The 26,534-nt window shown below is 44.7% G+C and overlaps 1 protein-coding gene across 1 annotated transcript in view; it reads right to left on the reverse strand.

Moving 5' to 3' along the window:
- Nucleotides 1-18,522, reverse strand: part of LOC138964862 (universal stress protein YxiE-like) — a 77,117-nt gene extending 58,595 nt beyond the window's left edge. Inside the window, exon 1 of the mRNA XM_070336924.1 lies at nt 18,177-18,522. Within this exon, the coding sequence (XP_070193025.1) occupies nt 18,177-18,252 (76 nt within the window). The 5' untranslated portion in view covers nt 18,253-18,522. The remainder of the gene's footprint in view (nt 1-18,176) is intronic.
- Nucleotides 18,523-26,534: the final 8,012 nt, after the last annotated feature.

Below are 26,534 nucleotides of genomic sequence, written 5' to 3' on the forward strand. Positions count from 1 at the left end.
CAATGCATTCAAAAACATTCCAATGTTATCTGAACCAGAAAAGGAAACATTCCTTCAGGAGGGGATGTGAGCTTACCCTGAAAAATATGGATTCAAGACACCTGAAGCATATTTGATAACACTTTCTCGTCCATTTTTACTTATTTTGAAGGATGCAAGAAACCGTGATACCTACAAAACGTAATCTTCCTCTTTCTCAGGGCGAGGGTGCAACACTCTCTGTCTCTGTTTCTCTATGTCTCTCTGTCTCTCTCTCTGTCTGTCTCTCTCTCTCTCTCTCTCTCTCTCTCTCTCTCTCTCTCTCTCTCTCTCATCCTTCTGATTCTCCCCTTCTTCAACCCTCTTCATCGTCTTCTTTCGAACTTGCCCTATCGAGGGATATACGATAATGAACTCATTGTGTCAAACGCGTAAAAAGAGGAAGCACGTGCTCGTTGTTTTGCGTCTTAATGAAAACAGGTGGATTTTTGCTATCACTGAAACTGAAACCAGATTTACTGACTTGCCCCGCTTGAACCTAATCTGCCTTGCAGCACAAAGCACCAATCCATCCTTCCTCTGAGTGGTTTTTTTTTGGCCCTGAAAACTTGAGGACGCGAGAACAGACACCGAGAGAGTGGCAACAACATGCTGATCTCAGTTTGAATCATTCGGGAATTTGGTAAAAGGTTGAATGAAGGGCGGAGCAGAAAGACGAGACTCGGGGGTGTTCTCACATTTTAAAAATCGTGTGAAGGACCTTAGATGAAAGGAAAAAAGTCAAAGTTTCGAGGTTGTCTGCAACTTTCTGAGAAGAAATTAATGTCCGACTATCAGAGCTTCCCTTGATTTGTAAAACAAACAGACTGGTTTGTATTTTTTTGGTTGACTGTGCTGACTGGATGGATGAATAGACTGATGGACGGACGGGCGGATGGATGGATGGATAAATATGAATGAGCGGGTCAGTGGATTGGTTTTTGCCTGTCCCCCTCTCTCTCTCTCTCTCTCTCTCTCTCTCTCTCTCTCTCTCTCTCTCTCTCTCTATCTCTCTCTCTCTCTATCTCTCTCTCTCTCTCTCTGATTATATTGAAAAACATGATTATATATAATTCATGAAGGATATATTTATTTTTATTTTTATACAAACAAATATTTCTCTGTTATATATAATTTTCAAGCATTGCTAAAGAATCACAATGCATCTTAAAATGTCTTATTGGTTGCTTGACAAGTTAATTATGGTAAATATGTCATTTGTACCATAGTTAAACTTATCTTTTATCCCCGAGTACGCTAGTACTTGGGCTCAGCAGACTTTAATTGTGTGCCTCTGTCTGTCTGTGTGTGTGTGTGTCTTTCTCCACTTAACAGCTTATTGCTGGGAAACTACTGGGCGCAGTTCGTTCAAAAGTTGATACACTAACTTGATAATAGGTCCGATTGATCGTATTAAAACTTCATAATGTTACCTGGGACGTAAATGCGAATTAAACCACAAAAACGACTTGGCGGTGGGACAAATTCAGACGGAGCAACAGCCAGCCATTGAGCTGATAGAACAACCAAACGCGTCACACAGTGACGAAAAATATAGCGTCGTAAAAAGCATGCGTATCGCATGCGAGACGATTTGCCAGGCTTTGCGCGTTGTGTGTTTGAATAATTAGATTTTTTTTGTGTACCCCATTTTCTACCAAGCGTTGGTTGCTCGGTCGCGACTGCGGTGGTTTAGAGGTCGCGATTTTGTGTTTTGATTCTTTTCATATTAATTTGTATTTTTTCTTATGGTTTACTTTGTTTACATATGTTTCAGTCTTTTACCTTCACTTTACATTAAAGAATTTGGTAAAACTACCTGGGGCGTGATAAATGCAAGAATCCGCGAGCCAGGACAGTAAAAAAAACTTCGTGGGCCACCAGTTCACCAGTTATCAAGAGGGTCGGCAGTATATTTTTCACTGTGATCAAATAAAACACTGTGATCAAATAAAAGAGAAAGGCCAGTCACCACGCACATCCTCGGCTCGCATGCAATGTAGTTATATAGCAAAGGGAATGCCTGTAATTCACACAGAGCAATCACTTGGTCTTAAACGTGCACAAGACAAAAAATTTCATACTGGGGGAGCGAGCCAGTCTGAAGAGTACAGTACTCGGGTCCAGCGCGAGCGTTTTTTATTTCTTCTTGTTTGTTACTCCTCAATGGGCGAGGGCCGGATGAAAAAAAAAGCATGTATACATTGCTTATTCTGTCACCCCCGTAAAATAAATTTCAATTCAATTCAATTCAATTCAATTCAATTCAATTCTCTCTCTCTCTCTCTCTCTCTCTCTCTCTCTCTCTCTCTCTCTCTCTCTCTCTCTCTCTCTCTCTCTTCCTCTCCCTCTTTCTCACATCTCTGTCTCTCTCGCTGTCTCTCTCTCTCTCTCTCTCTCTCTCTCTCTCTCTGCGTCTCTCTCTCTCTCTCTGCGTCTCTCTCTCTCTCTCAGCCTACCCCCCCACCCCCTACCCCCGCCCCCTCCTTATCGAGCCTACACTATCAACCATAAACAAACCACGATTCTCAACATCCCACAGAAACGCTCACCAAAACAGACCTGCACGCTACCACTTTTCCCCCAGACCCCCCAAGGGCTCCGAAGTAGAAACTAGTCATTCGGAAATCCCAGCGATTTTTCTACATCATTTCGCCAGATCTTCCTTCTCGGAAAAGGCTGTTTCCTTTAGCGGGCGTAGGGGAGAAGACAGGAACCATGAATCGATAGTATCAAGGCCAGGGGTAACATCTCGCACCCATTTTGGCAGAAGGGGTCCAAGTCGACCAAAAGTGGGTGAATTCCCTGTGATGAATTTTCTCAGTTCTTCAATAAAAATTGCAACTCTTAATCGAATCTCTGTGACATTTTTTTTAAAGGATCGAAAATTATAAAATTTTACCGATGTCACTAAGCATCACATGACTTTCAGCGAGATCAGCGAAAAGCACCCACTTTTGGTCGACTTAGACCCCTTCTGCCCAATATTGGCGTTACAGAACGGGTTGCAGATGACAGAAAGGGCAGAGAGTATAAGATAAAGGCAAAGTCCTTTCCGTGTACAGGATTCGATTCACCACAGTACAACCCCCCTTACCTTAAAAAAAAATATGACAAAATCGGGTCTTAAAAAGGATGGAGTTTTGAAATTGAGGTAAATTTACAGAGGTTATGAACAGAAAATCTGAGAAAACAAGGTCTTAACTCATTGTCTCCCAGGTATGGATATATCCGTACCCACTCATATGGCTCTATCTGACCAGGTACGGATATATCTGCTCAGACTGTAAGCTTCAGTCACTTTCTGTAACGTCCATTTAACGCCTGCATTCCAGCGTGCTGATGCACAGTGTCTTCACAGTTACTACAATTCTGAGTGACCTGCTGCAGCACAGGTCTCGGCTAAAACAAACATGGTCAACATATAGGTGGGGTAGAAAGTGTTAGGAGGGAGGGAGTTTTAAATTGGTGGGTCTTGAATTTCTACTGTATTTCATATCTGACTTATTTGTTACATGGGATAAGACCATCCCTTCGCTTGGACACATACCGAACATCAATAGCATGGGGGCTTTCTGTGCAAAGTGGAAATGTGTTCATAGACACATACCGAACATCAATAGCGTGGGGACTTTCTGTGCAAAGTGGACATGTGTTCATAGGCACATACCGAACATCAATAGCGTGGGGGCTCTCTGTGCAAAGTGGAAATGTGTTCATAGACACATACCGAACATCAATAGCGTGGGGGCTTTCTGTGCAAAGTGGAAATGTGTTCATAGACACATACCGAACATCAATAGCGTGGGGGCTTTCTGTGCAAAGTGGAAATGTGTTCATAGACACATACCGAACATCAATAGCGTGGGGGCTTTCTATGCAAAGTGGAAATGTCTTCATAGACACATACCCGATACCGAACATCAATAGCGTGGGGGCTTTCTGTGCAAAGTGGAAATGTGTTCATAGACACATACCGAACATCAATAGCGTGGGGGCTTTCTGTGCAAAGTGGAAATGTCTTCATAGACACATACCGAACATCAATAGCGTGGGGGCTTTCTGTGCAAAGTGGAAATGTCTTCATAGACACATACCGAACATCAATAGCGTGGGGGCTTTCTGTGCAAAGTGGAAATGTGTTCATAGACACATACCGAACATCAATAGCGTGGGGGATTTCTGTGCAAAGTGGAAATGTGTTCATAGACACATACCGAACATCAATAGCGTGGGGGCTTTCTGTGCAAAGTGGAAATGTGTTCATAGATACATTTTCAAACGGACGCTATTGGCAATCTGTGAAATTAATTCATCACTCTGCACAGAAAGCAGTCCGGATGTTAAATCTCGGTATTTTTCCAAGTGGAGGGATGATCTTATCCCATGTAAAAGACTGGTCAGATTTGACATGAAGAGACGAATCGTTTATATTGGAAAGACTGTGTCTTTTATGTCGTTTTCGCGCGACAAAAATAGCACTCCTGTTCTCTCAAATATAACATGCAATTCTCTGAGAAGGAGGAAAAAAGGAAAAAGGAGCTATTCTCTCAAAAATAGTACATGCTATTCTCTCGTGCTTTTTGTTGTTCTGTTTTACTTTTGACTAAAGTCCAATTGTGTAACTTTCTGCAATGATGTTTCAATGTTGACGTTGTCATTTGCCGAACAATGAGTCCCCTCTTCCTGTACTGGAACAGACTTAATGTAGATAGACAAACAATCAATCAATCAATCAATGAGGCTTATATCGCGCATATTCCGTGGGTACAGTTCTAGGCGCTCTGCAGTGATGCCGTGTGAGATGAAATTTTATACGGCCAGTAGATTGCAGCCATTTCGGCGCATATTTACCTTTCGCGGCCTATTATTCCAAGTCACACGGGTATAGGTAGACAATTATTAACTGTGCCTAAGCAATTTTGCCAGGAAAGACCCTTTTGTCAATCGTGGGATCTTTAACGTGCACACCCAATGTAGTGTACACGGGGGGAGGGTTCGGACACCGAAGAGAGTCTGCACACAAAGTTGACTCTGAAATAAATTTCCGCCGAACCTGGGATCGAACTCACGCTGACAGCGGCCAACTGAATACAAATCCAGCGCGCTACCAACTGAGCTATATCCCCGCCCCGGACGGACACACAGACACATAGACAGACGTATAGAGGCAAGGAGATGGACGAACGGAGGTATGCACAGACATACAGACAGAGACTCAGAGAGAGGAAAACAGAGATACAGAGAGACTCAGTGACCGTGTGGGAAAGTGATTTAGACCTAGAGCCCATTTAATGATTTTACTCTCAAACGATGTTTCGTTGATTTTAAGCGCTTGCATTTTTTCAGTAATCTGTCACACACACCTTCCTGGAAAGTTGATATTTCTGCGACTGTATCAACTCTAGCATCAGTCGTAACATAATTTCTCGCCGCCATCGTTCAATCTCTCCCCATCTCCGTTCTGCTCCTATAATTTCACGCTGTGAGATATTGATGGGTGTCATAAGGTGCTCTCCAGGCTTGAGTTATGGCTGTGGGTTTTCGTGATGTTTCTCCTATTCCCCCGTGAATATGGGTTCTACTCAGGCATTAATACTGATCAACGCTGTGCACATATCCCGGCCCCAGATGGTATTTTTTATAAAAGGGGTCAGTAGGTAAGGTTTGGAGGCCTATCTAAAAACAGAACCAATTTGTGCGAAATTTGTTGGGTTATTTTTTACTGATTATTTTTGTCATGAAAACCACCTGCGTCTTGCGAGGTGTTCTTTTTTTTAACTTTTTTTTCTTTTTACATTTAGTCAAGTTTTGACTAAATGTTTTAACATAGAGGGGGAATCGAGACGAGGGTCGTGGTGTATGTGTGTGTGTGTGTGTCTGTCTGTCTGTGCGTGTGTGTGTGTAGAGCGATTCAGAGTAAACTACTGGACCGATCTTTATGAAATTTGACATGAGAGTTCCTGGGAATGATATCCCCGGACCTTTTTTTCTTTTTTTCCATAAATACCTTTGATGACGTCATATCCGGCTTTTTGTAAAAGTTGAGGCGGCACTGTCACACCCTCATTTTTCAATCAAATTGATTGCAATTTTGGCCAAGCAATCTTCAACGAAGGCCGGACTTCGGTATTGCATTTCAGTTTGGTGGCTTTCAAATTAATTAATGACTTTGGTCATTAAAAATCTGAAAATTGTAAAAAAAGAAACGATCCAAATGTACGTTCATCTTATTCTTCATCATTTTCTGATTCCAAAAACATATAAATATGTTATATTCGGATTAAAAACAAGCTCTGAAAATTAAAAATATAAAAATAATGATTAAAATTAAATTTCCGAAATCGTTTTAAAAACTATTTCCTCTTATTCCTTGTCGGTTCCTAATTTCAAAAACTAATATAGATATGATATGTTTGGATTAAAAACACGCTCAGAAAGTTAAAACGAAGAGAGGTACAGTAAAGCGTGCTATGAAGCACAGCGAAACCGCTACCGCGCCAAACAGGCTCGTCACTTTCACTGCCTTTTGCACTAGCGGCGGACTACGTTCAGTGTCATTCTGTGAGTTCCACAGCTTGACTAAATGTAGTAATTTTAATTTCGCCTTACGCGACTTGTTTATTCTTTGGGTGGTTTTTTTTTTAAATATATTTGTGTGTATATTGTTGTATGTTTTGCCAGCGAAACGTGCTACTGTTTCTTATAAGATTCAAATCTCGTTTATGAACAACCTGTATCTTGAGTCACTCTAAATCTAATGCTCGGCATACGAGATATAAAGTAGGTGAGGTTTTTATGGCAAATGTACAGCGTTTTTCAGTCTTGTCCAGACTAAGACAGAAACTAATTCCAATTTAGCTTGTGTGAACTTAATATAATTCCCGGTTTAAATATGAGAAACAACGTTCAATAGGTAAAAATAGAGTTTCCATATATCTACTTGTACAAAAGTCCAATCGCATGGGTTCTTTTCAACACCTTTAAATCCAACGCAAAAATGCCACTTCAGTTCTACTCGTTTGTCTTCTTCTATTCTGCGTGCGTGAGCTGCAACTCCCAAGTGCACACGCTTGTAATACGAGCTGTCTCTTACGTGGACGGCTGCTTTTTCCCTGCCATTTACACTCTAAGCAACATTTTGAACACATTCATGTAACTAGTTTTTACCACCTGTGACATTGTACATAGTTCTGCTGACACTATGTGTTTAGTATGTGGGCCTCTTTCGCAAGAAAAACGATGTACTTTATCACAGAATGTTTAAACTTGCTACAGAAATGTGTTTACAATGTGTTCATTTCTTTTAAGAGTGTAGACAGCACTCCGTTTTCGGGGGAAGGAAGGAGGGGAGTACGTGTTAGTCCATACATATGCTGTTTAGGTCACCGCAGTGCGCACAAGAATGCTGAGGGTTATTCTAGCCCTTTCGCTCGGAATCCTCCTGACGGAAGTGAGAGGTCGCCCTTACACGACACGACAGCTAAGCGAAAAGAATGGGTGCTGTCAGTACAGAAGATACCTGGTCGTGTCAGTCTCTGATGCAAGAAGATGGATTGCCGGCCGTTATGCAGGCTACACTGTTATGTTAAATAAATTAGTCTTGTCAGCTTGGATGTGTCACCCCAGGAATGGGGGCGTATTCTTGGATAACTAGATATATATGAACCGGGGTGATTTAATCGGGCGTATTTTTGAATAACAATGAACCTGGGTGATTTAAATTAAATCCAGGGCATTCATGTGCCACACCACAAGCGACTTTACTTTCTTACACCTTATTACGGCTTTTCGCTGAGCCATTGTTTCCCTTTTCCCAAAAAGTTACAGGCTTAGGCTTACTCTCTTCTTTTTAATACCTCTGTCACGTTTCAATATATCACTTAAGGTGATTATGAACCGGTTAATTACTACTAATTAACTAACCACACCACGATCCACTCTCGCAGTCATACAATTAAATAGAGTCAACAAAAGTATAAGTTTCAGACGCCTGTTTATGTATAAACTCGCCACCTCCCTCGAGCCTTCACTCAAAATATGTTCCTTTTTCGTTCTCAACACGTAAAAAACCCGTGATCACTGACAAAATGCCAGTAGTATATAGAAAATTATAGTAACACGCTGATCCCGTGTAAATACAGTCAAATGAGAATGTTCTGTTCAAAAAGCTCTAGTTCATGCAGGGGTCACACACCCCACGTTGTCACTACTCCAATGAAATCACAGATAAGAAAAGACAACGGTGGTCAACGGGGTGCGTAAGACATGGTGCACTTAGCTTTCTTTCTGTATGCTGGTTAGCCGGTATGCTGGTTAGCCGGGTTGCTGGTTAGACGGTTCGCTGGTTAGCCGGTCCGCTGGTTAGCCGGTCTGCTGGTTAGCCGGTTATACGTTAGCGTAGCTTCCTCAGGTCCCAGCTCCAACGTCTGCAGCTAGCAGTGTCCCGCCAAAGGCAGCCGTGCAGCAGTTACAGGAAACCGAAACGAAGGCTGCAAACAGAAAGCATCGGTGCACTAAACATGTCTGCTACCCCTCACCCACCACCTTAAAACGTGTCATCTTTAAATACCTCATAGAGCACGTGGGCCTGCACAAAACGGACTTTTTACAACAACAAAACAGTCATTTTCCGTCCTTCTCTCCCTATCTGCAAAAACCATATACAGATTAGTATTTTAGCGTCACAGAGAGTAAATTATGCGCTAACCTGGAAAGAACAACAGAGAGTAAATTATTCCACAACACAGACTCATCAACAGCGTTAAATAATGATTTATTACCTCAAAAGCCTATGATTGTACTCTCAATGGAAGCAAAGTCCGCCTCCTCCCTGGAACAGCCTCTGTTCGTCAACAGTGACCAAAAACGTCCAGAACCCCTTGTCGAATCCTTATGCGAAAGCCATCGCCGACGAAGGAAAGTTGACGACTTGTCCTCAGCAAAATACGTGGCAGTGAGGAGGAAATAACTGGTGGAAGTTCCCTTAGAGTGCCGAATATAATATTCGGTGAAAAACCATCATACTCTAGAAACTGTGTATTAGATCCTTCCCCTTCTGCCGCTGGGTGTCAAGTGCGCCGTCCTTGTGCCTCTCTCAGACAACCTAGCCAATAACACGTGACTGACCTTGTCACAAAACCAGTCCAGCTATACACAATTCTGCCTCCCCAAGCAGAAAAAAGACACGAGAAACTCAATCCCTGAAAATCCCGTGTGCGCTGTCAGCGAAAAACCGTCAGCCCTATGACAGCAGAAACCTCCACTGTAAAACTCGTGCGCAGCAAACCCTCCGTGTTCATTGAGCACTGTCAGCAAACTCTGCTGTAGCCCAATATCACGTACAGGCGCTTTCTATCATAATCGACCAAGAACAGGCACTCCACTGAGTGACACTTTCTTGGTCTCTGTCACCCGATCGTGACACACCTCCCCTCTTCAAGACGAAACCTCGGTTTCGCTCACAGTCATGTTCTCCTCTACAGCCCGAGAGAGAAAGTCAGCTCCAACATTGTTGGCGCCCGGAATGACGCGTACCGTGAATTGGTACGGTTGGAGAATCAACGCCCAGCGCATAAGTCTGGCGTTTGCCAACCTTGCAACCTGAAGATATTGCAGAGGTTGATGGTCCGTCTCCAGACAGAAAGGTCGTCCGTACAGGTACGCTTCGAACTTCTGGATGCCCCAGACAATGGCGAGACACTCGCGTTCAACCGTTGCATACGCTGCCTCGGCCGAGGTCAGCTTACGGCTGGCGAAGCAAACAGGGTGCAAAAACCCCTCTGTCTCCTGAAGCAACACTGCCCCAAGTCCCTTCCCTGAAGCGTCTGTCCTCAGCACGAAGTCCTTGTTCAGGTCTGGTAGTCGGAGAATAGGCTGACTGGTGAGTCGCCTCTTCAGGGTGTTGAATGCGGAGCTGCATTCCTCAGTCCACACTACAACGGTCGGTTGTAGTTTCTTGGTAAGGTTGGTCAGTGGTAGTGCGATTTCGGCAAAGTGCGGGATGAAGCGTCTGTAGAAGCTGGCTAGGCCCAGGAAAGACCTGACTTCTTTCTTCGTGTGCGGTGGCTCCGCCTCCCGAATCTTCTGGATCTTGTCGTCCTCTGGAACGAGCAATCCCTCGCCGACAACATGACCCAGGAAAGACAATTCCCGAAATCCCAAGTAGCACTTGGACGGTTTGGCTCCCAGATTTCCGTCCCTCAACCTTCCGAACACGTCGCGCAGGGCGTCGAGATGTTCAGTCCATGTCTCTGTCGCGATCAGCACATCGTCAATGAAACTGCTGATGTCCTCGCGCTTCAATGGTTCCAAAAGTTTCCTCATCATGCGAGTGAAGACGGCACCTGCATTCTGTAGACCAAAAGGCATGACTGTCCACTGGAACTGGCCGAATGGAGTGGTAAATGCAGTCTTTGGGCGATCTTCCTCGGCAACTGGAATTTGCCAGTATCCCTTGGTGAGGTCTAATTTTGAAAAATACTTGGCCTTGGCCAAGTGACTGAAGAGGTAGTCCACATCAGGCATGGGTTCCGCGTCAAACGCCGTAATCTTGTTCAGCTTCCGGTAGTCGACACAGAACCTGACGCGTCCATCCTTCTTCTTCACCAGCACAATTGGAGAACTGTAGGGAGAGTTCGCTGGCTCGATGACGCCCAACTTCGTCATGTCGGCGATTTCCTTCCTGACCACCTCCTTCTGGGCATGAGGCATGGGATACTGCTTCGTCCTCACTGGCTGTTTCTCCAGCAAGTCGAAGGTAAACTCCTCTAAATGCGTCTGAAGTGGTATGTCTGTAAGGACCCGTGCTGCATCCTTCAGGATCTCTTGCAAGTCCGCCTGCTGGTCGTCCCCAAGTTCAGGTGAGATGTGCACGTCCGTGTGATCCTCACTAGCCTCCAGCGGACAAACTGGTACACGTCCTCCTCCCTGTTCTTCCGTTGTCTCGTCCATCACGACAGCAACTGCTTCTGTCACTTTGTCCTTTTCCCCGTAGGCAGTCCTCTCTATGTAGGCGCGCAGCAGGTTGGCGTGGTACAGGCGTGCTTTCCCGTTCATGACGATCCTGTAGTCGTTCTGGCCCACTTTCGCTGTCACCTCAAAAGGTCCTTGCCACTGCAGTTGTAGCTTGTTGTGTTTGACAGGTAGAAGTAGCAACACCCGTTCTCCAATCTTGAAGCTGCGCGGCCGTGCCTTGCGGTCGAATCCTCGCGCGTAACGCTGTGCTGCTCTTCCCAGGTTCTCTTGAGCCAGTTTGCAGGTCTCTTCAATCCTGTTCCTGAGTTCTACGATGTAGGTCGCTGTCGTCTGCACCTCCTCGTCAGCTTCTTCGTCCGTCCAAGCCTGACGCAGGATAGCCATGGGACCGCGTACCTGTCTGCCGTACAACAACTCAAATGGGGAAAAGCCCAAGCTCTCCTGAGGAACCTCGCGGTATGCAAAAAGCAATGCTGGGATGTACCTGTCCCACGTGCGTGGTTTCTCCTGAGCTAGTTTCCTCAGCATGGTCTTCAAGGTGCCATTGAACCTTTCCACCAGTCCGTTGCACTGAGCATGGTAAGGAGTGGTGAAATGCTGCTCCAGTGATAGCAGTCGTGCTGCCTCCGCCATCACTCCTCCCGTGAACTGCGTGCCTCTGTCGGTGAGTACCTCTGATGGAATTCCCAGCCGGGACCACATAGTAACCAGAGCCTCAGCTACTCGCGTGGCTTCAATCGATTTCAGAGGGATCGCCTCTGGGTATCGAGTAGCGTAGTCCACCATGGTCAAAATGTATCTGTTTCCGTCCTCAGACGCAGGCAAGATGGGCCCGATGATGTCCACTGCCACCCGACGAAAGGGTTCGTCGATGAGCGGCATCTTCTCTAAGGGGACCTTCCTCACCCTTCCTTTGGCAACCACCTTCTGGCACTTATCGCAGGACGCACAGAAACGTCGGACATCCGTGCAGATGCCTGGCCAGTAAAAGTGGCGCCAGACACGATCCGTGGTCTTCTTGGTGCCAAGATGACCTCCCAGAATCGAGTCGTGTGCCGTTGCCATGACACCCTCGCGAAACTCGCGAGGCACGACAACCTGTTTGAATGTACCTTCTTGGTTGCTGAACTCCCGGTAGAGCAACTTCTTGTCCCTGAGGAACCTTGACCTCCCATGCTTCCCGCTCAGCTTCACCTTCCCCGACTTCGCGTGCTCCCGAGGAGTCGCTAATGTCGGATCAGATGCCTGAGCCTTCGCGAGAAGCGCGGGGGTCACGTTCCCCAGGGCAGCTCGTGCAGCAGGTAGGGGTTTGAGAGGTTTGTCCTCTCGCTCCGCCTGTGCCCGCGTGAGCACTGAAATGACGTCGGGAGACCGATAAACGGGAACCTCCCTGGTGACGCCGTCCACAAACTGAACCCGGTTTCCAATGAGCAGGTCGCATGGAGGATCGTCCATGACGACGGCCACAATGGTCCCCGTGAACAACGGTGTTACGACCTTGATCACTGCCGTGTTCAAGTCGTAAGCGTGAGATGCCTCGGCCATTCTCACCCTGATGCTGTCTCCTGTGTAGGCCATAGCTGGAACTAGACTCGCCCGAACCACTATCATGTCTGCCCCTGTGTCCCGCAGACCTTCGCCCTTCACTCCGTTAACGTAGACGTTGCAGTGGGGCTGGAAATGCTTCCTGGAGCACGGAACGCAGAGTTGTGGAATTGTGCATGAGCTCGTGACGTCCCTTAGCTCCTCGCTGCCAACAAAGTGTACGCCCTTCTGGTCAGCCTGTCTCTTGTGGCAGTCCTTCTTCACGTGGCCCCGCTTGTTGCAGTAGTAACACTGGATGTCAGTTCTGGAACCTGATCCTTTGTGTCCCTGATCGTCCTTCCCGTCCTTGGGTCCTGAAGAACCCGAATTTCCCGATTTTCCCGGCCGTGAGCCTGAAGATTTGCCGGAGATCGCCTGGGCGTCCTCGTGTACTCTGATCCAGTCGGCTGCCTCCTGAGTAGTCTTTGGCTGGTGTTCCTGCACGAAGGTCACCACCTCAGGTCGCAGGCTGGACATCAGTTGTTCCATGACAATGAGGTCGGCAAGGTCGTTGACGGTCCAGTCCTTTTCGGCCATCTCTACCCAGCGCCGCAGGTAGAGATTAAGGCGTGCCACAAACTGATGGCTCAGCTCGCCGCTCAGTCTCTTGCTGTTTCGCAGACGTCGTCTGTAGGCTTCAGCAGTCAGGTTGAAGCGCTGGAGTAACGCCTTCTTTAGTGCCTGATAGTCTCTCGCCTCGTCGTCCTCCAAAGCGTTGTAGAGCTGCAATGCGCGTCCTTTTAAGCAGGTGCTAAGGCGGCTAGCCCACGTGGCCTCTCCCCACTTCTGGTCAGATGCAATACGCTCAAACCGGCGTAAAAAGTCGTCGAGCTCGTCCTTGTCATCGTCGAACGTCGGCAGTCTCGTACGGTCAGCAACAAACGTCGGCGCGCTAGCCTGAGTAAGCGTACCCTTCTCGGCCTGTAGCCTAGCTAGCTCTAGCTGGTGATCGCGTTCGGCCTGTTTGTCCTGTCTGTCACGTTCGGCCTGTCGTTCGGCCTGTCGTTCCTGTCTCTCAAGCTCGTCTTTCTTATCCTGTCTGTCTCGTTCATCTTTCTCTTTCCGTTCTTGTCTGTCACGTTCGTCTTGTCGTTCCTGTCTCTCACGTTCGGCCTGTCGTTCTTGTCTGTCAAGCTCTTCTTTTCTCGTCTGTCGCTCTATGTCTTCCTTACGTTCTAACTCCTTGCGCTTAAGCAAACTACGCGCTCTAACGCGTGCGTCTCGCTCTGTCTGTTCCTCGCTACCAGGAGTTTCGAAAGTTAATCTCTTCGTAGGAGATCCCCCTGTAGCCATGGTTAGTTTAGCAAAGCTTTATCACAAAAGTAAGTCTAACGCAGCTATAGCTAGAATACGCGGTGATGAAAGCGATGGATACAAAAATCCAGCAACCGGAAAATGCAGAAGAAAAATCCAAACGGTGTAGAACAAATCGCGTAGCCTACTTTATCGGCTGCTTTTTGCGGTGAAACAAAGTGTTTCCCACAGCCGTGACCTACTTTATCGGCTGCTTTTTGCGGTGAAACAGAGTGTCTCCCACAGCCTTGGTTAGGACAGAAGTCCTCGGACCCTTCCCCCCCAAAATTCCAACAAAGTCAAAATATGGAGAAAAATCCAAGTAAAACAAGACTATAGAAATATAACCTGTTACAGAATGCGAAACAACAATGTAGAGAAAACTGAGTAAAACGAATAACAAATCCGCTAACCCCGCTCAGCTCTCTGCAACGGAAAACTCTGAACGTACAACAACAAAGATTCACAAACAAAGGAAAGGGAAGTAATCACAGTTAGCGCATACAATAGCTTACAAATTACAATTTACATTTCCTGCAAGATGTGAATCGCTTAAGGTGTGGTATATGATCAAAACTATACAAAAAAGGGTAGCACCAAGCAGAAAATAAGTCGAGCACTGACGAGATTATCTGCTCTTAGTTATCCTTAATTGGTGGGTCTTTATCAGTTGGAAATTAACTGAGTAAATCCCGGCTTGGCCCCCATGTGTCACGTTTCAATATATCACTTAAGGTGATTATGAACCGGTTAATTACTACTAATTAACTAACCACACCACGATCCACTCTCGCAGTCATACAATTAAATAGAGTCAACAAAAGTATAAGTTTCAGACGCCTGTTTATGTATAAACTCGCCACCTCCCTCGAGCCTTCACTCAAAATATGTTCCTTTTACGTTCTCAACACGTAAAAAACCCGTGATCACTGACAAAATGCCAGTAGTATATAGAAAATTATAGTAACACGCTGATCCCGTGTAAATACAGTCAAATGAGAATGTTCTGTTCAAAAAGCTCTAGTTCATGCAGGGGTCACACACCCCACGTTGTCACTACTCCAATGAAATCACAGATAAGAAAAGACAACGGGGTGCGTAAGACATGGTGCACTTAGCTTTCTTTCTGTATGCTGGTTAGCCGGTATGCTGGTTAGCCGGGTTGCTGGTTAGCCGGTTCGCTGGTTAGCCGGTCCGCTGGTTAGCCGGTCCTCTGGTTAGCCGGTTATACGTTAGCGTAGCTTCCTCAGGTCCCAGCTCCAACGTCTGCAGCTAGCAGTGTCCCGCCAAAGGCAGCCGTGCAGCAGTTACAGGAAACCGAAACGAAGGCTGCAAACAGAAAGCATCGGTGCACTAAACATGTCTGCTACCCCTCACCCACCACCTTAAAACGTGTCATCTTTAAATACCTCATAGAGCACGTGGGCCTGCACAAAACGGACTTTTTACAACAACAAAACAGTCATTTTCCGTCCTTCTCTCCCTATCTGCAAAAACCATATACAGATTAGTATTTTAGCGTCACAGAGAGTAAATTATGCGCTAACCTGGAAAGAACAACAGAGAGTAAATTATTCCACAACACAGACTCATCAACAGCGTTAAATAATGATTTATTACCTCAAAAGCCTATGATTGTACTCTCAATGGAAGCAAAGTCCGCCTCCTCCCTGGAACAGCCTCTGTTCGTCAACAGTGACCAAAAACGTCCAGAACCCCTTGTCGAATCCTTATGCGAAAGCCATCGCCGACGAAGGAAAGTTGACGACTTGTCCTCAGCAAAATACGTGGCAGTGAGGAGGAAATAACTGGTGGAAGTTCCCTTAGAGTGCCGAATATAATATTCGGTGAAAAACCATCATACTCTAGAAACTGTGTATTAGATCCTTCCCCTTCTGCCGCTGGGTGTCAAGTGCGCCGTCCTTGTGCCTCTCTCAGACAACCTAGCCAATAACACGTGACTGACCTTGTCACAAAACCAGTCCAGCTATACACAATTCTGCCTCCCCAAGCAGAAAAAAGACACGAGAAACTCAATCCCTGAAAATCCCGTGTGCGCTGTCAGCGAAAAACCGTCAGCCCTATGACAGCAGAAACCTCCACTGTAAAACTCGTGCGCAGCAAACCCTCCGTGTTCATTGAGCACTGTCAGCAAACTCTGCTGTAGCCCAATATCACGTACAGGCGCTTTCTATCATAATCGACCAAGAACAGGCACTCCACTGAGTGACACTTTCTTGGTCTCTGTCACCCGATCGTGACAACCTCTGTATTCAATTAACCTATCAACGTCAAATTTATTCACTACCTGACTTGTTAAACACCTCGCCCAATCGCCTGTTAGCAGTGTGGGATGTTTGACTATTTGAACACGAACAAAATGCTAGTTACTCTACAAAGTTGAAAAAGTCCGTTTAAGGCGTAAGGGTCATCCAGATTGTCGGACCAAAACTGTTATTTTTTTATTCAGTCATTTGCAATCAATTGAAAGAATTATTTAGTTCGTAACAAAATGGGCAAAATAAACCTGCAAAAATGCTAATTTTAGCATTTTTCAATGCACTCTTGGGAAAAAAGTATGTGTCCAATTGAAAAATAAATTGGCACTCATATTTAAAGCATCATTACCTGCATTATGTTCTAAAAGCTTTCTGTGTTGTTGGAAATTTTGCTTTTAGTAGCATTAGCAAAAGAATACTATAATTCTATATATTATTATGATATATCACACAATCAAACAAATTATATTTTTTTGATTATCAGCTTTATTTTAGAACAAAATATAGCCAGTCAAGTGAACATTTGATGTGCAAAGTTTCAATGGAATAGGTGAATATTTAAAAAAAAGTTGATCATGCAGACAGTGTAGCAGCTCTGTGATTTCGCGCGAACTTTCACCACATAAAACAGCAAACAGTTCAACATCCATCAGTCTATGTCCATAAGGAGGGGTCATCAAGAGATCAGAATCAAAACTATCTTCACTTGAGATACTGTCTGATTCATCATCTGTGTCAGACTGTTCTGAGCAGTTTTTGGAATCAAATTCATCATCAGAACCGATAATTTCATTCAACAAGACCCTTGATTAAAGGGATTTTTAATTCCCACCAACCTACTTTGAGCACTTATTGCAAGAAAACTATGTATGCTAGAGACAAAATGTAAACTGCACATGACAATAGAGATATTGTTCTAGCTTTTGGCAACATCATAATTTAGTATATCTGAAAAACGATTTTTTTCCAAATTCTGGGTGACCCTTACGCCTTAACGCATCTGATTACAAGAGATGCTCACCAATCAATAATAATTATTCTGTTATAAAAACGGCGCCTCCTCTATGTATCGTTCATCAGTGTTTCTGTTTACATTTCAAATTAAGCAGGAAGGTATATATATGCTTACCTGACAGGCTACAACACTCCCACAAATGACTGAAGAATAAGTAAAGGAACTATTACTACAGTGGTATGTATGTCTATTTGAAGACGAACAGTAAAGGCCCCTACAGAGTTCAACTTTACTGACACTAAGAATGCAAAGTCTGAGAAAACGAGGTCTTATAGGAATACTGTTATGGTGTTATGTTAGTAGTTAGAAGTTTTGTGGAATACCGAATGTACATGAAGCAGCCGCGCGGTGACATCTCTTGTCAGCAAGATCAAATATGTATGTCAGCTGGTGTTACGCGCAAACTGTCAATGTTATAGGGAGGTGATCAATACCTAATTAACTGTATTCCAACTATTGACATAACTCCCCAGCAGATGTCGTTGCAATTAATCAACAGTCCACGAAACTACCCAACTACAAGGGTTATACAATTATGAATAACCCGTTACCTCAAAGCGGCGTGACATTATCAATTGTAATATTTAATAAGTAAAATAATTTGGATAAAAATACATATACCAATTGCGATTGTTTGTTTGTTTGTTTGTTTGTTTTTTTGGTTGTCAGGCTCAGTAAACTCGTGCTGTTTCAAGGTTCACGTTTCAAAGGATTCGATCACTGTATGCAGGCCTAATGACATTTTCCCTTCAAATCATCGGCGACCTTGCCTTTTTTGTGTGCTAAGTTTTCCAACAATATAGACAATCGCACGCGCGTCAGTTTATCATCTTATACTTATTTAGATACTGAGGAAAATTGATTTTGGCTGCATGCAGCTTGTCATCCCAGCTGCACAAAACGACACAGGTTTTGGGAGAGATTAAAGAAAGAATTATGTAAGCTAACTAGTTATACTTTAAGTAATGACAAAGGGAAAAAAATATTACAAAGTAACTTTAGATACTCACAATCGAAGGCCATATCCGAGTATTCACTGTTGTCAACACCGATAACGACAATCCGATTCACAGGAGAAGTTGCCATGATGATGTAAACCAAGCGACACACAAAACGTCTCAGAAAGTGAAAGTTGACGATTGAATAATTCCGCCGTTAAAGCACACACGTACTAGACACGACAAATCAAACTGCACTGAATCAAACAAACATCCCGGTGTGTAAGTTGTTGGCTGTAAGGAAACGATTCCGATCACTGAGCAGAAGTTTACAGCGAGCTTCCTGTCACAGAACGTTCCTCTCTCAATCTGCCGCGCTGCTGAACGGTTGTCTGCTACTGCTATCATTCCCGACAAGCAACGCGCGCGCTTGGATTGGCGTAGTCTCGAAACGACGGGCAGCCACAGTGTATACCCGCGTGAAAGGGCTTTGGGCTGTCTTCTGTTACCTTTTTTTGTGGAGTTGTCAGCTGGTAGTTTTGTCCGCTTCTCAAGCTTTTAAACTCTGTGACAATTTGTAGTTTTGTGACGGGCGTGACTGAGAGAAAGAGCTCTTTGTTCTGGTTGTGTGTTTTTTGGTGTTTGGGGGGGGGGGGAGAGGGAGAGGCAGGGCCGGATCTGGGGGGGGGTTCCTGGGTTCCGCCCCCCCCCCCCCCCCGGCGGCCATCCGATGTACCTCTCAGAGAAAGAAAAAAATATGTCAGACTTACTTACTAGGCATATATGTCATTGGGATTATTCCACTGAACCACTATGGTAAATGAATACCTGAAGTATTTTGTTACTGTTGAAAATGTGTAACTTTGATTCCCAGTTGCAAGGAAAGACCAAACAAGTCGCGTAAGGCGAAATTACTACATTTAGTCAAGCTGTGGAACTCACAGAATGAAACTGAACGTAGTCCGCCGCTAGTGCAAAAGGCAGTGAAAGTGACGAGCCTGTTTGGCGCGGCAGCGGTTGCGCTGTGCTTCATAGCACGCTTCACTGTACCTCTCTTCGTTTTAACTTTCTGAGCGTGTTTTTAATCCAAACATATCATATCTATATGTTTTTGGAATCAGGAACTGACAAGGAATAAGATGAAATAGTTTTTGAAACGATTTCGGAAATTTAATTTTGATCATAATATTTATATTTTTAATTTTCAGAGCTTGTTTTTAATCCAAATATAACATATTTATATGTTTTTGGAATCAGAACATGATAAAGAATAAGATGAACGTAAATTTGGATCGTTTTATAAAAAAAATTTTTTTTACAATTTTCAGATTTTTAATGACCAAAGTCATTAATTAATTTTTAAGCCACCAAACTGAAATGCAATACCGAAGTCCGGCCTTTGTCGAAGATTGCTTGGCCAAAATTTCAATCAATTTGATTGAAAAATGAGGGTGTGACAGTGCCGCCTCAACTTTTACAAAAAGCCGGATATGACGTCATCAAAGACATTTATCGAAAAAAAGAAAAATATTTCCGGGGATATCATTCCCAGGAACTCTCATGTCAAATTTCATAAAGATCGGTCCAGTAGTTTAGTCTGAAACGCTCTACACACACACACACACACACACACACACACACACACACACACACACACACGTACACACACACACACACACACGCACACACATACACCACACCCTCGTCTCGATTCCCCCCCTACGTTGAAACATTTAGTCAAAACTTGACTAAATGTAAAAACAAGTCGCGTAAGGCGAAATTACTACATTTAGTCAAGCTGTGGAACTCACAGAATGAAACTGAACGTAGTCCGCCGCTAGTGCAAAAGGCAGTGAAAGTGACGAGCCTGTTTGGCGCGGCAGCGGTTGCGCTGTGCTTCATAGCACGCTTTACTGTACCTCTCTTCGTTTTAACTTTCTGAGCGTGTTTTTAATCCAAACATATCATATCCATTAGTGGGGCGGCTTAGCCCGCATGTTCAAAAGAATTGTGCATTTTGTTATACAAGCACCAAATTTGGTACATATGTACATTAATATGTTGTGAACATTTTCAGATATTGGGCCACTTGAAATTCTCTCTATATGTCCGCCATATTGGATTTCAAAATGGCCGCCACTTGAAATCTACATTTGCTATTATCTCTGGACATAATGGAGCTAATTACTTGGTTCTGGTGTCTAAATGTATGTTTTTGGGGGCAAGGAATCCAATGGTACCAATGTCAACTTAATATTATCTATCACAGTCTGTTATATAATTGTATTTGGAAATTAGCTAGGCAAATATTGGATTCAACACAATACTTTGAAAAGAATGTCTTAGTTCTGTAAATGTCTTAGGTATAATACTGACATGCTACATGGTCTAGTATCTGAGGCTAGGTGTATACTGACATTCTACAATGGTCTGGTATTTGAGGCTAGGTATGTACCGGTACTGAAGATACGTGTACATAACGAACAGTGTGATGTTAACAAGTTCAGCATTGCCACAAGTACATGTATGTTGTTGACTCACCGTGATGTCCCCTTAACACACACCGAGGGCTATGCACTGAAGGGCAGCCTTTTTGCACTTGCAGCGCCTCACGCACCCTTTCTTGCACTTGCAAGAAACCAGCTAAATGCAGCTGTGAGCTGCTTCAGGTAGCCTGGTCCAGTAAGGTGTGTACTGTCCTTCTCCAGTCCTTGACCAACCCCAGTTGGTTGGTGGAGGGAGCTCTGGTGCTGGCAGCAGTATCTGACCCCACACATGTCCACCTTGATACTCTGCCCTCTTGACATGTTCCTCCAGAGCTGCCTTCGTTGAAGGGATGAGCTGCACATTGTTCTTCCTTGCAAAGATTTTCCTCCTGGCCTTGTCAATGTCTGTGCATTTGCTGGTTCGATCATACAACAGGATCACGAACTTCTCGATCATGCGCATTGCATCGTCTGGTATGTCACGCGGTGCAGAGGACAGCAGCAGCAGCGCCTCAGTGAGTTCTGGCAGTACCGTCCAGACTGCACACGCAGTCTTCTTACCACGTCTAGCAAAACTAGACACAGTGTCGCATCCAGTTAGAGCGTGGAACATTGGCAGTGCACGAGCCTTCTCTCGTCCCAGTCCAGCTGCTATTTCGTGTGCTGCTAGGTATCGGAAACGCTGGCCTGTTCCAAATGCCAGCCACAGTTTGTCTTCTGGTTGCAACTCCTGTACCAGGGACACTGCCAGCACCACATCACCGGTGTCTATGGTCTGGATGAGTATTGCATGGTGTCCATGCTGGGCTGCGTGAGATGCATGCAGCAACATCAGATTGTCAGCTTCTTCATGGTTACATGGGGCGAGTGAGGTCAGATCTGGCAGTAGTGGCTTGCTGAGCACTGCCTCTCCATCAGTAATGATGAGTTGCTTGTCCTCCTGGTCGAACCATTGAATAAGAGCTGCTGAGAGGAACCTGAACAGCTCGGTCTTGTTGCTGTCTACTCGTAGGAAGTTCTGCCAGTTTCCTGGTCCGGCTGCAGCAGCCACCACACGTGTCCGCACGCCTTGTCCCCGCTTTGCACATGTACTACCTTTCAGTGAATCAGCAAGGTAAGTATTCCAGACCAGAGCCAGGCGTGACACTGTTTGCGGCTTTGTGGACATATATGGGATGACGATCTGTTGTGCATACTCTTCAGAGGTCTTTGATGCAGCCGGCTTCAGCATCTGGACGATGGCTACTCCATCAAGCACAAAACAGGTTGTGACAGTAGTCTCTGTCTTTGCGTCGGAGACTTCTTCCTAGCATGTGAGGAGATCACTCTTGGTACCAGTGCAGAGGCTTCCACCATCAGACAATGCAGGAGGACATGCCTGATTCTCGTGACGAAAGAACTCCTCGAGGTTTCCATCTGTCTGGCAGCCAATGTACATGCGTGCGAAGAGTTCACTGTCATTCCTGACGGAGGCGAGCTGTTACTGACCTTTGCTCTGGCTTCTTGGAGTGGAAATGCTGAACACGTTCAGCTTGTTACGAGAAATGGGGTCGTCCACTGCCTTTGTTCTGTCCAACAGACACTCTCTGGTGAAAGCCTCGAACTGCTCTTGGCCAATCCTCTTGGCATTCATCACGGTCTCCACGGCAGCAGGACCTGCGATCTCCTTTGTGTCCAGTTTGACTACATCCTGACTCTCCTCCTCGAATGGGTCGCCCATCTCCTCTATGACACCAACGAGAGAGCAAACATCTTTCACAAATGAGGCCTGTACACTTGGCGTCTGATCATGATGACGTGTGTCTGCTGTTTGCCGTCTCCAGTGTTGGCTCCCATCCTGGAATTCTTCGATCACCCTGGCAACTTCTGGTCCCGCAACTATCCAGCGACGTAGGGCACTAGGGTTGTCAGTGAGCCCAACTGCTCCACCGTCTCCTTTGATGCAGCCATTATTCTGCTCATGTGCCTGGTCAATCGGGATTGAAGAGAACACTCTCTGTGTTTTCTGAACGGTGAAGTGGCTTTCCCTGAATTTCCTGGATACATCTGGGTGTTTGGTGGTGAGTTCGGCCATGTCCTTCAGGTGCACTGGTATCCACCTAGCATAGTGGGTGTGATCCAGTGCTCTGTCAGAGCATCGAGGTACATAATTAACGATCCCTGCCTGAAAGAACGCACATACACTTGAACCAACATTTCTAGTTCCAGCACGGTTGCCCAGTAGTGAAACTAGGGGATGTCTTCTCCTCTCTGGCAACACCAGTCTTCAAACTCGGGAAGGTCCTCTGCATCCTTGGTTTCTCCCAGACAGTAGTCCTTGTAGGCACAGTGTTGCAGGATGTACAGTGCTGCTGCAGTCAATGTCAAATGTAGATCATAAAGCAGCCATGTAAAGTAAAACAGCCATTTTGAAATCCAATATGGCGGCAAATACTTGACAATACCAAGTGGCAATTGGTACCATTGGATTCCTTGCCCCCAAAAACATACATTTGGATACCAGAATCAAGTCAATAGCTGCATTATGTCCAGAGATAATAGCAAACGTAGGTTTCAAGTGGCGGCCATTTTGAAATCCAATATGGCGGACATATAGAGAGAATTTTAAGTGGCCCAATATCTGAAAATATTCGCAACATATCAATGTACATTTGTGCCAAATTTGGTGCTTGTATAACAAAATGCACAATTCTTTTGCTACGCTGCTGCACTATATAGGTTTTTGGAATTAGGAACCGACAAGGAATAAGATGAAATAGTTTTTGAAACGATTTCGGAAATTTAATTTTGATCATAATTTTTCCCAGGAACTCTCATGTCAAATTTCAGAAAGATCGGTCCAGTAGTTTAGTCTGAATCGCTCTACACACACACACACACACGCACACACACACATACACCACGACCCTCGTCTCGATTCCCCCTCCATGTCAAAACTTGACTAAATGTAATGACCTCACAGATGCAAAATTTTCTCAGACCCCCCACCGGGGCGTTGCCCCTGCACCCCACCGGGGCCTCGGCGGCCCCAGGACCCCTGCCTTCAGTTGGAACCCCCCCACCCCCCCACCCCCCCCTCAAACGAACTTGGTCCGGCCTTGAGAGGGGCAAAGCCGGAGACTAAAAGAGGGGAATGGAAAAGGGAGGGGGAGTAGACATGAGAAGAAATGTAATGGTCTTTGAACAATCAGCTCGTGCCTGAGAAAGTGCCCTTTTACATTTAGTCAAGTTTTGACTAAAATGTTTTAACGTAGAGGGGGGAGGAATCGAGACGAGGGTCGTGGTGTATGTGTGTGTGTCTGTGTGTGTGTGTGTGTGTGTAGAGCGATTCAGAGAAAACTACTGGACTAATCTTCATGAAACTTGACATGAGAGATCCTGAGTATGGTACCTCCAGATGTTTTTTAATTTTTTTTGATAAATGTCTTTGATGACGTCATATCCGGCTTTTCGTGAAAGTTGAGGCAGCACTGTCACGCTCTCATTTTTCAACCAAATTGGTTGACATTTTGGTCAAGTAATCTTCGACGAAGCCCGGACTTTGGTATTGCATTTCAGCTTGGAGGCTTAAAATTTAGTTAATGAGTTTGCTCATTAAAGTTGTCATTAAAATCGATTTTTCGCAAACAGATTTAACATTGATTGCATCGTATTCTTCATCACATTCTGAATCTAAAAATATATGCATATGTCATGTTTACTCTTAAAATGTGATCATAATTAACGAAAATAGATTAATTAATCTTACGATTAAAATTTAAGAAATCGATCCAAAAATGATTTCATCTTATTCTTTATCATTTCCTGATTCCAAAAACATATAGATATGATAGGTTGTATTCAAAACAAGCTCAGAAAGTTAACAAGAATACATAAAAGCGCGCTTTCCTGCTTAGCACAATACGCTACCGCGCTGATCTGGCGTGTCAATATCACTACGTTTTGCACGTGGAAGGGGAGCGATTTCCTTCACGCGGGGATTGACGAAGCGGCTGTACTGTCTTGGTGAAAAAATACAGTGCGTTCAGTTTCATTCCGTGAGTTCGACAGCTTGACTAAATGTAGTAATTTCGCCTTACGCGACTTGTTTTAAATTCAGTCTATACTTGACTGAATGATTTAACATGGGCGGGTGGCATGTTTGCCGGTCTCCCTGTGTGTGTGTGTGTGTGTGTGTGTGTGTGTGCGTGCGTGTGGGTGGGTGCGTGTGTGTGTGTGTGTGTGTGCGTGCGTGCGTGTGTGCGTGTGTCTGTTTGTGTGTGTGCGTGTGTGTGTGCGCGCGTGCGTGCGTACGTGTGCGTACGTGCGCGTATGTGTGTGTTCGGAAGAAGAAAGCGAACCGGACGTATTTCAGTGCATTCCACTGTCATCGCTTCGACATTGGTTTGTCTGCTTAAATGATTGACTCAATGGTCAATCACGCCTCAGCGTTCTTGTTTCATTCTTGTGACATAATATTTGATTTGAATAATTGATTTGAATAATTAAAACAATGAGAAGAGGCCGAGTCTAATAACTCCGTGCAGCGTTGTAGAGTCTTCAAAGCAGGGACGGAGCATTGTTTACACCAAAGAACAATGGACCCTCTGTATTTTCGGTGTTAATGGCTTTTTCAGTAGAACTCATTTCCATTCTCTGCCTGGGAACTGAACAGCTATTGTGATGGTACTCTGAACCAGGAAGGTTGGGCCACGTAATATAAGAGTTTGTTTAAAGTTGGTTGGATTTTTACAATAGTTTGTTTTATCTCTCCGTCGCGATATAACCTTCGTGGTTGAAAACGACGTTAAACACCAAATAAAGAAAGAAAGTAAAGAAAGTTTTATCTCTGCTTACATTTTCTTAAAATGTACATTCATAAGTGTGAAACCACCAAGTTCATTCACCTGATATGCTTCATATATTGCTGCATCATGATTCAGTTGAATAAAATCTTGTTTCAACAAATCAAAAGTCTTTACTAGGATGGATTTTTATTCCATATGTACCAGATATGAGGGCTATAACGACAAACGGCACATTTGCCTCAGTGCGGTTCCATGACTCGATGAGCATGCGACTTCACATTTTCGTTCATCGACAAATGGGGCTGTCACACTATAACGTATAGCAGTAACTTATGCCGACTTATGAGAATTTTCATCAAAACGCTGGAGTACGTTTGACATAAGTTAGGGGTAGGTTTGGTGTAAGTAGCATACGTTAAAAGCACGCTGGTTTAAGCTTGCATAAGCTGACATACGTTGTTGTACGCTGAGACCGAATTTTGTGTGTGAACATGTTCAAAATGTGTGGACGTATGCCGACGCACTCTTCATACGTTAGGCATACGCTAGACATACGCTACTCATATGTTAAATACGTTACAGGTAGTTTACTCATACGTCGAGATACGTTGAGATACGTCGAGATACGCTAGCAGGAAGGTGTACCATACAGTTAACTTATCGATAACCTATTAGTAACTTACTTGTAACCTTCGAAACACGCCGAGCCCGCTGCGCATAGGTTTCTCATAAGTTACTCATACGTTGGGCATAAGGCGAGGCCACTAGACATACGCTAGGTATACGCTATGATACGCAATCATAAGTTTTATATAAGTTATTGATGTATTTCTAATAAGTTAGACGTACGCTATGAATACGTTATGCATAAGTCCAATTTAGAATGCTGATGCTTTTTTTGGACGTATGCCAACGTATTGACATTATTTTTTTACTTTTCATACGCTAGACATAAGTTTCTCTAAAACGCTAGAGTGTGACAGCCCCATAACTCGCTGTACATGCGCGTGTTGTACGTTTTCTGTTTCGATGTTGCATGCAACTCACCACGTAATAGCTGATTCTAATCAGAGGCTGAACGAAGTGATTTGGTCTATGATTCTGCTGTATTGTGTAACAAAACCCGAATACTCCGGTAGGCTTGGATATAGATAGGA

The sequence above is a fragment of the Littorina saxatilis genome, linkage group LG4 (assembly GCF_037325665.1).
Source record: "Littorina saxatilis isolate snail1 linkage group LG4, US_GU_Lsax_2.0, whole genome shotgun sequence".
Lineage (NCBI taxonomy): Eukaryota > Metazoa > Mollusca > Gastropoda > Littorinimorpha > Littorinidae > Littorina > Littorina saxatilis.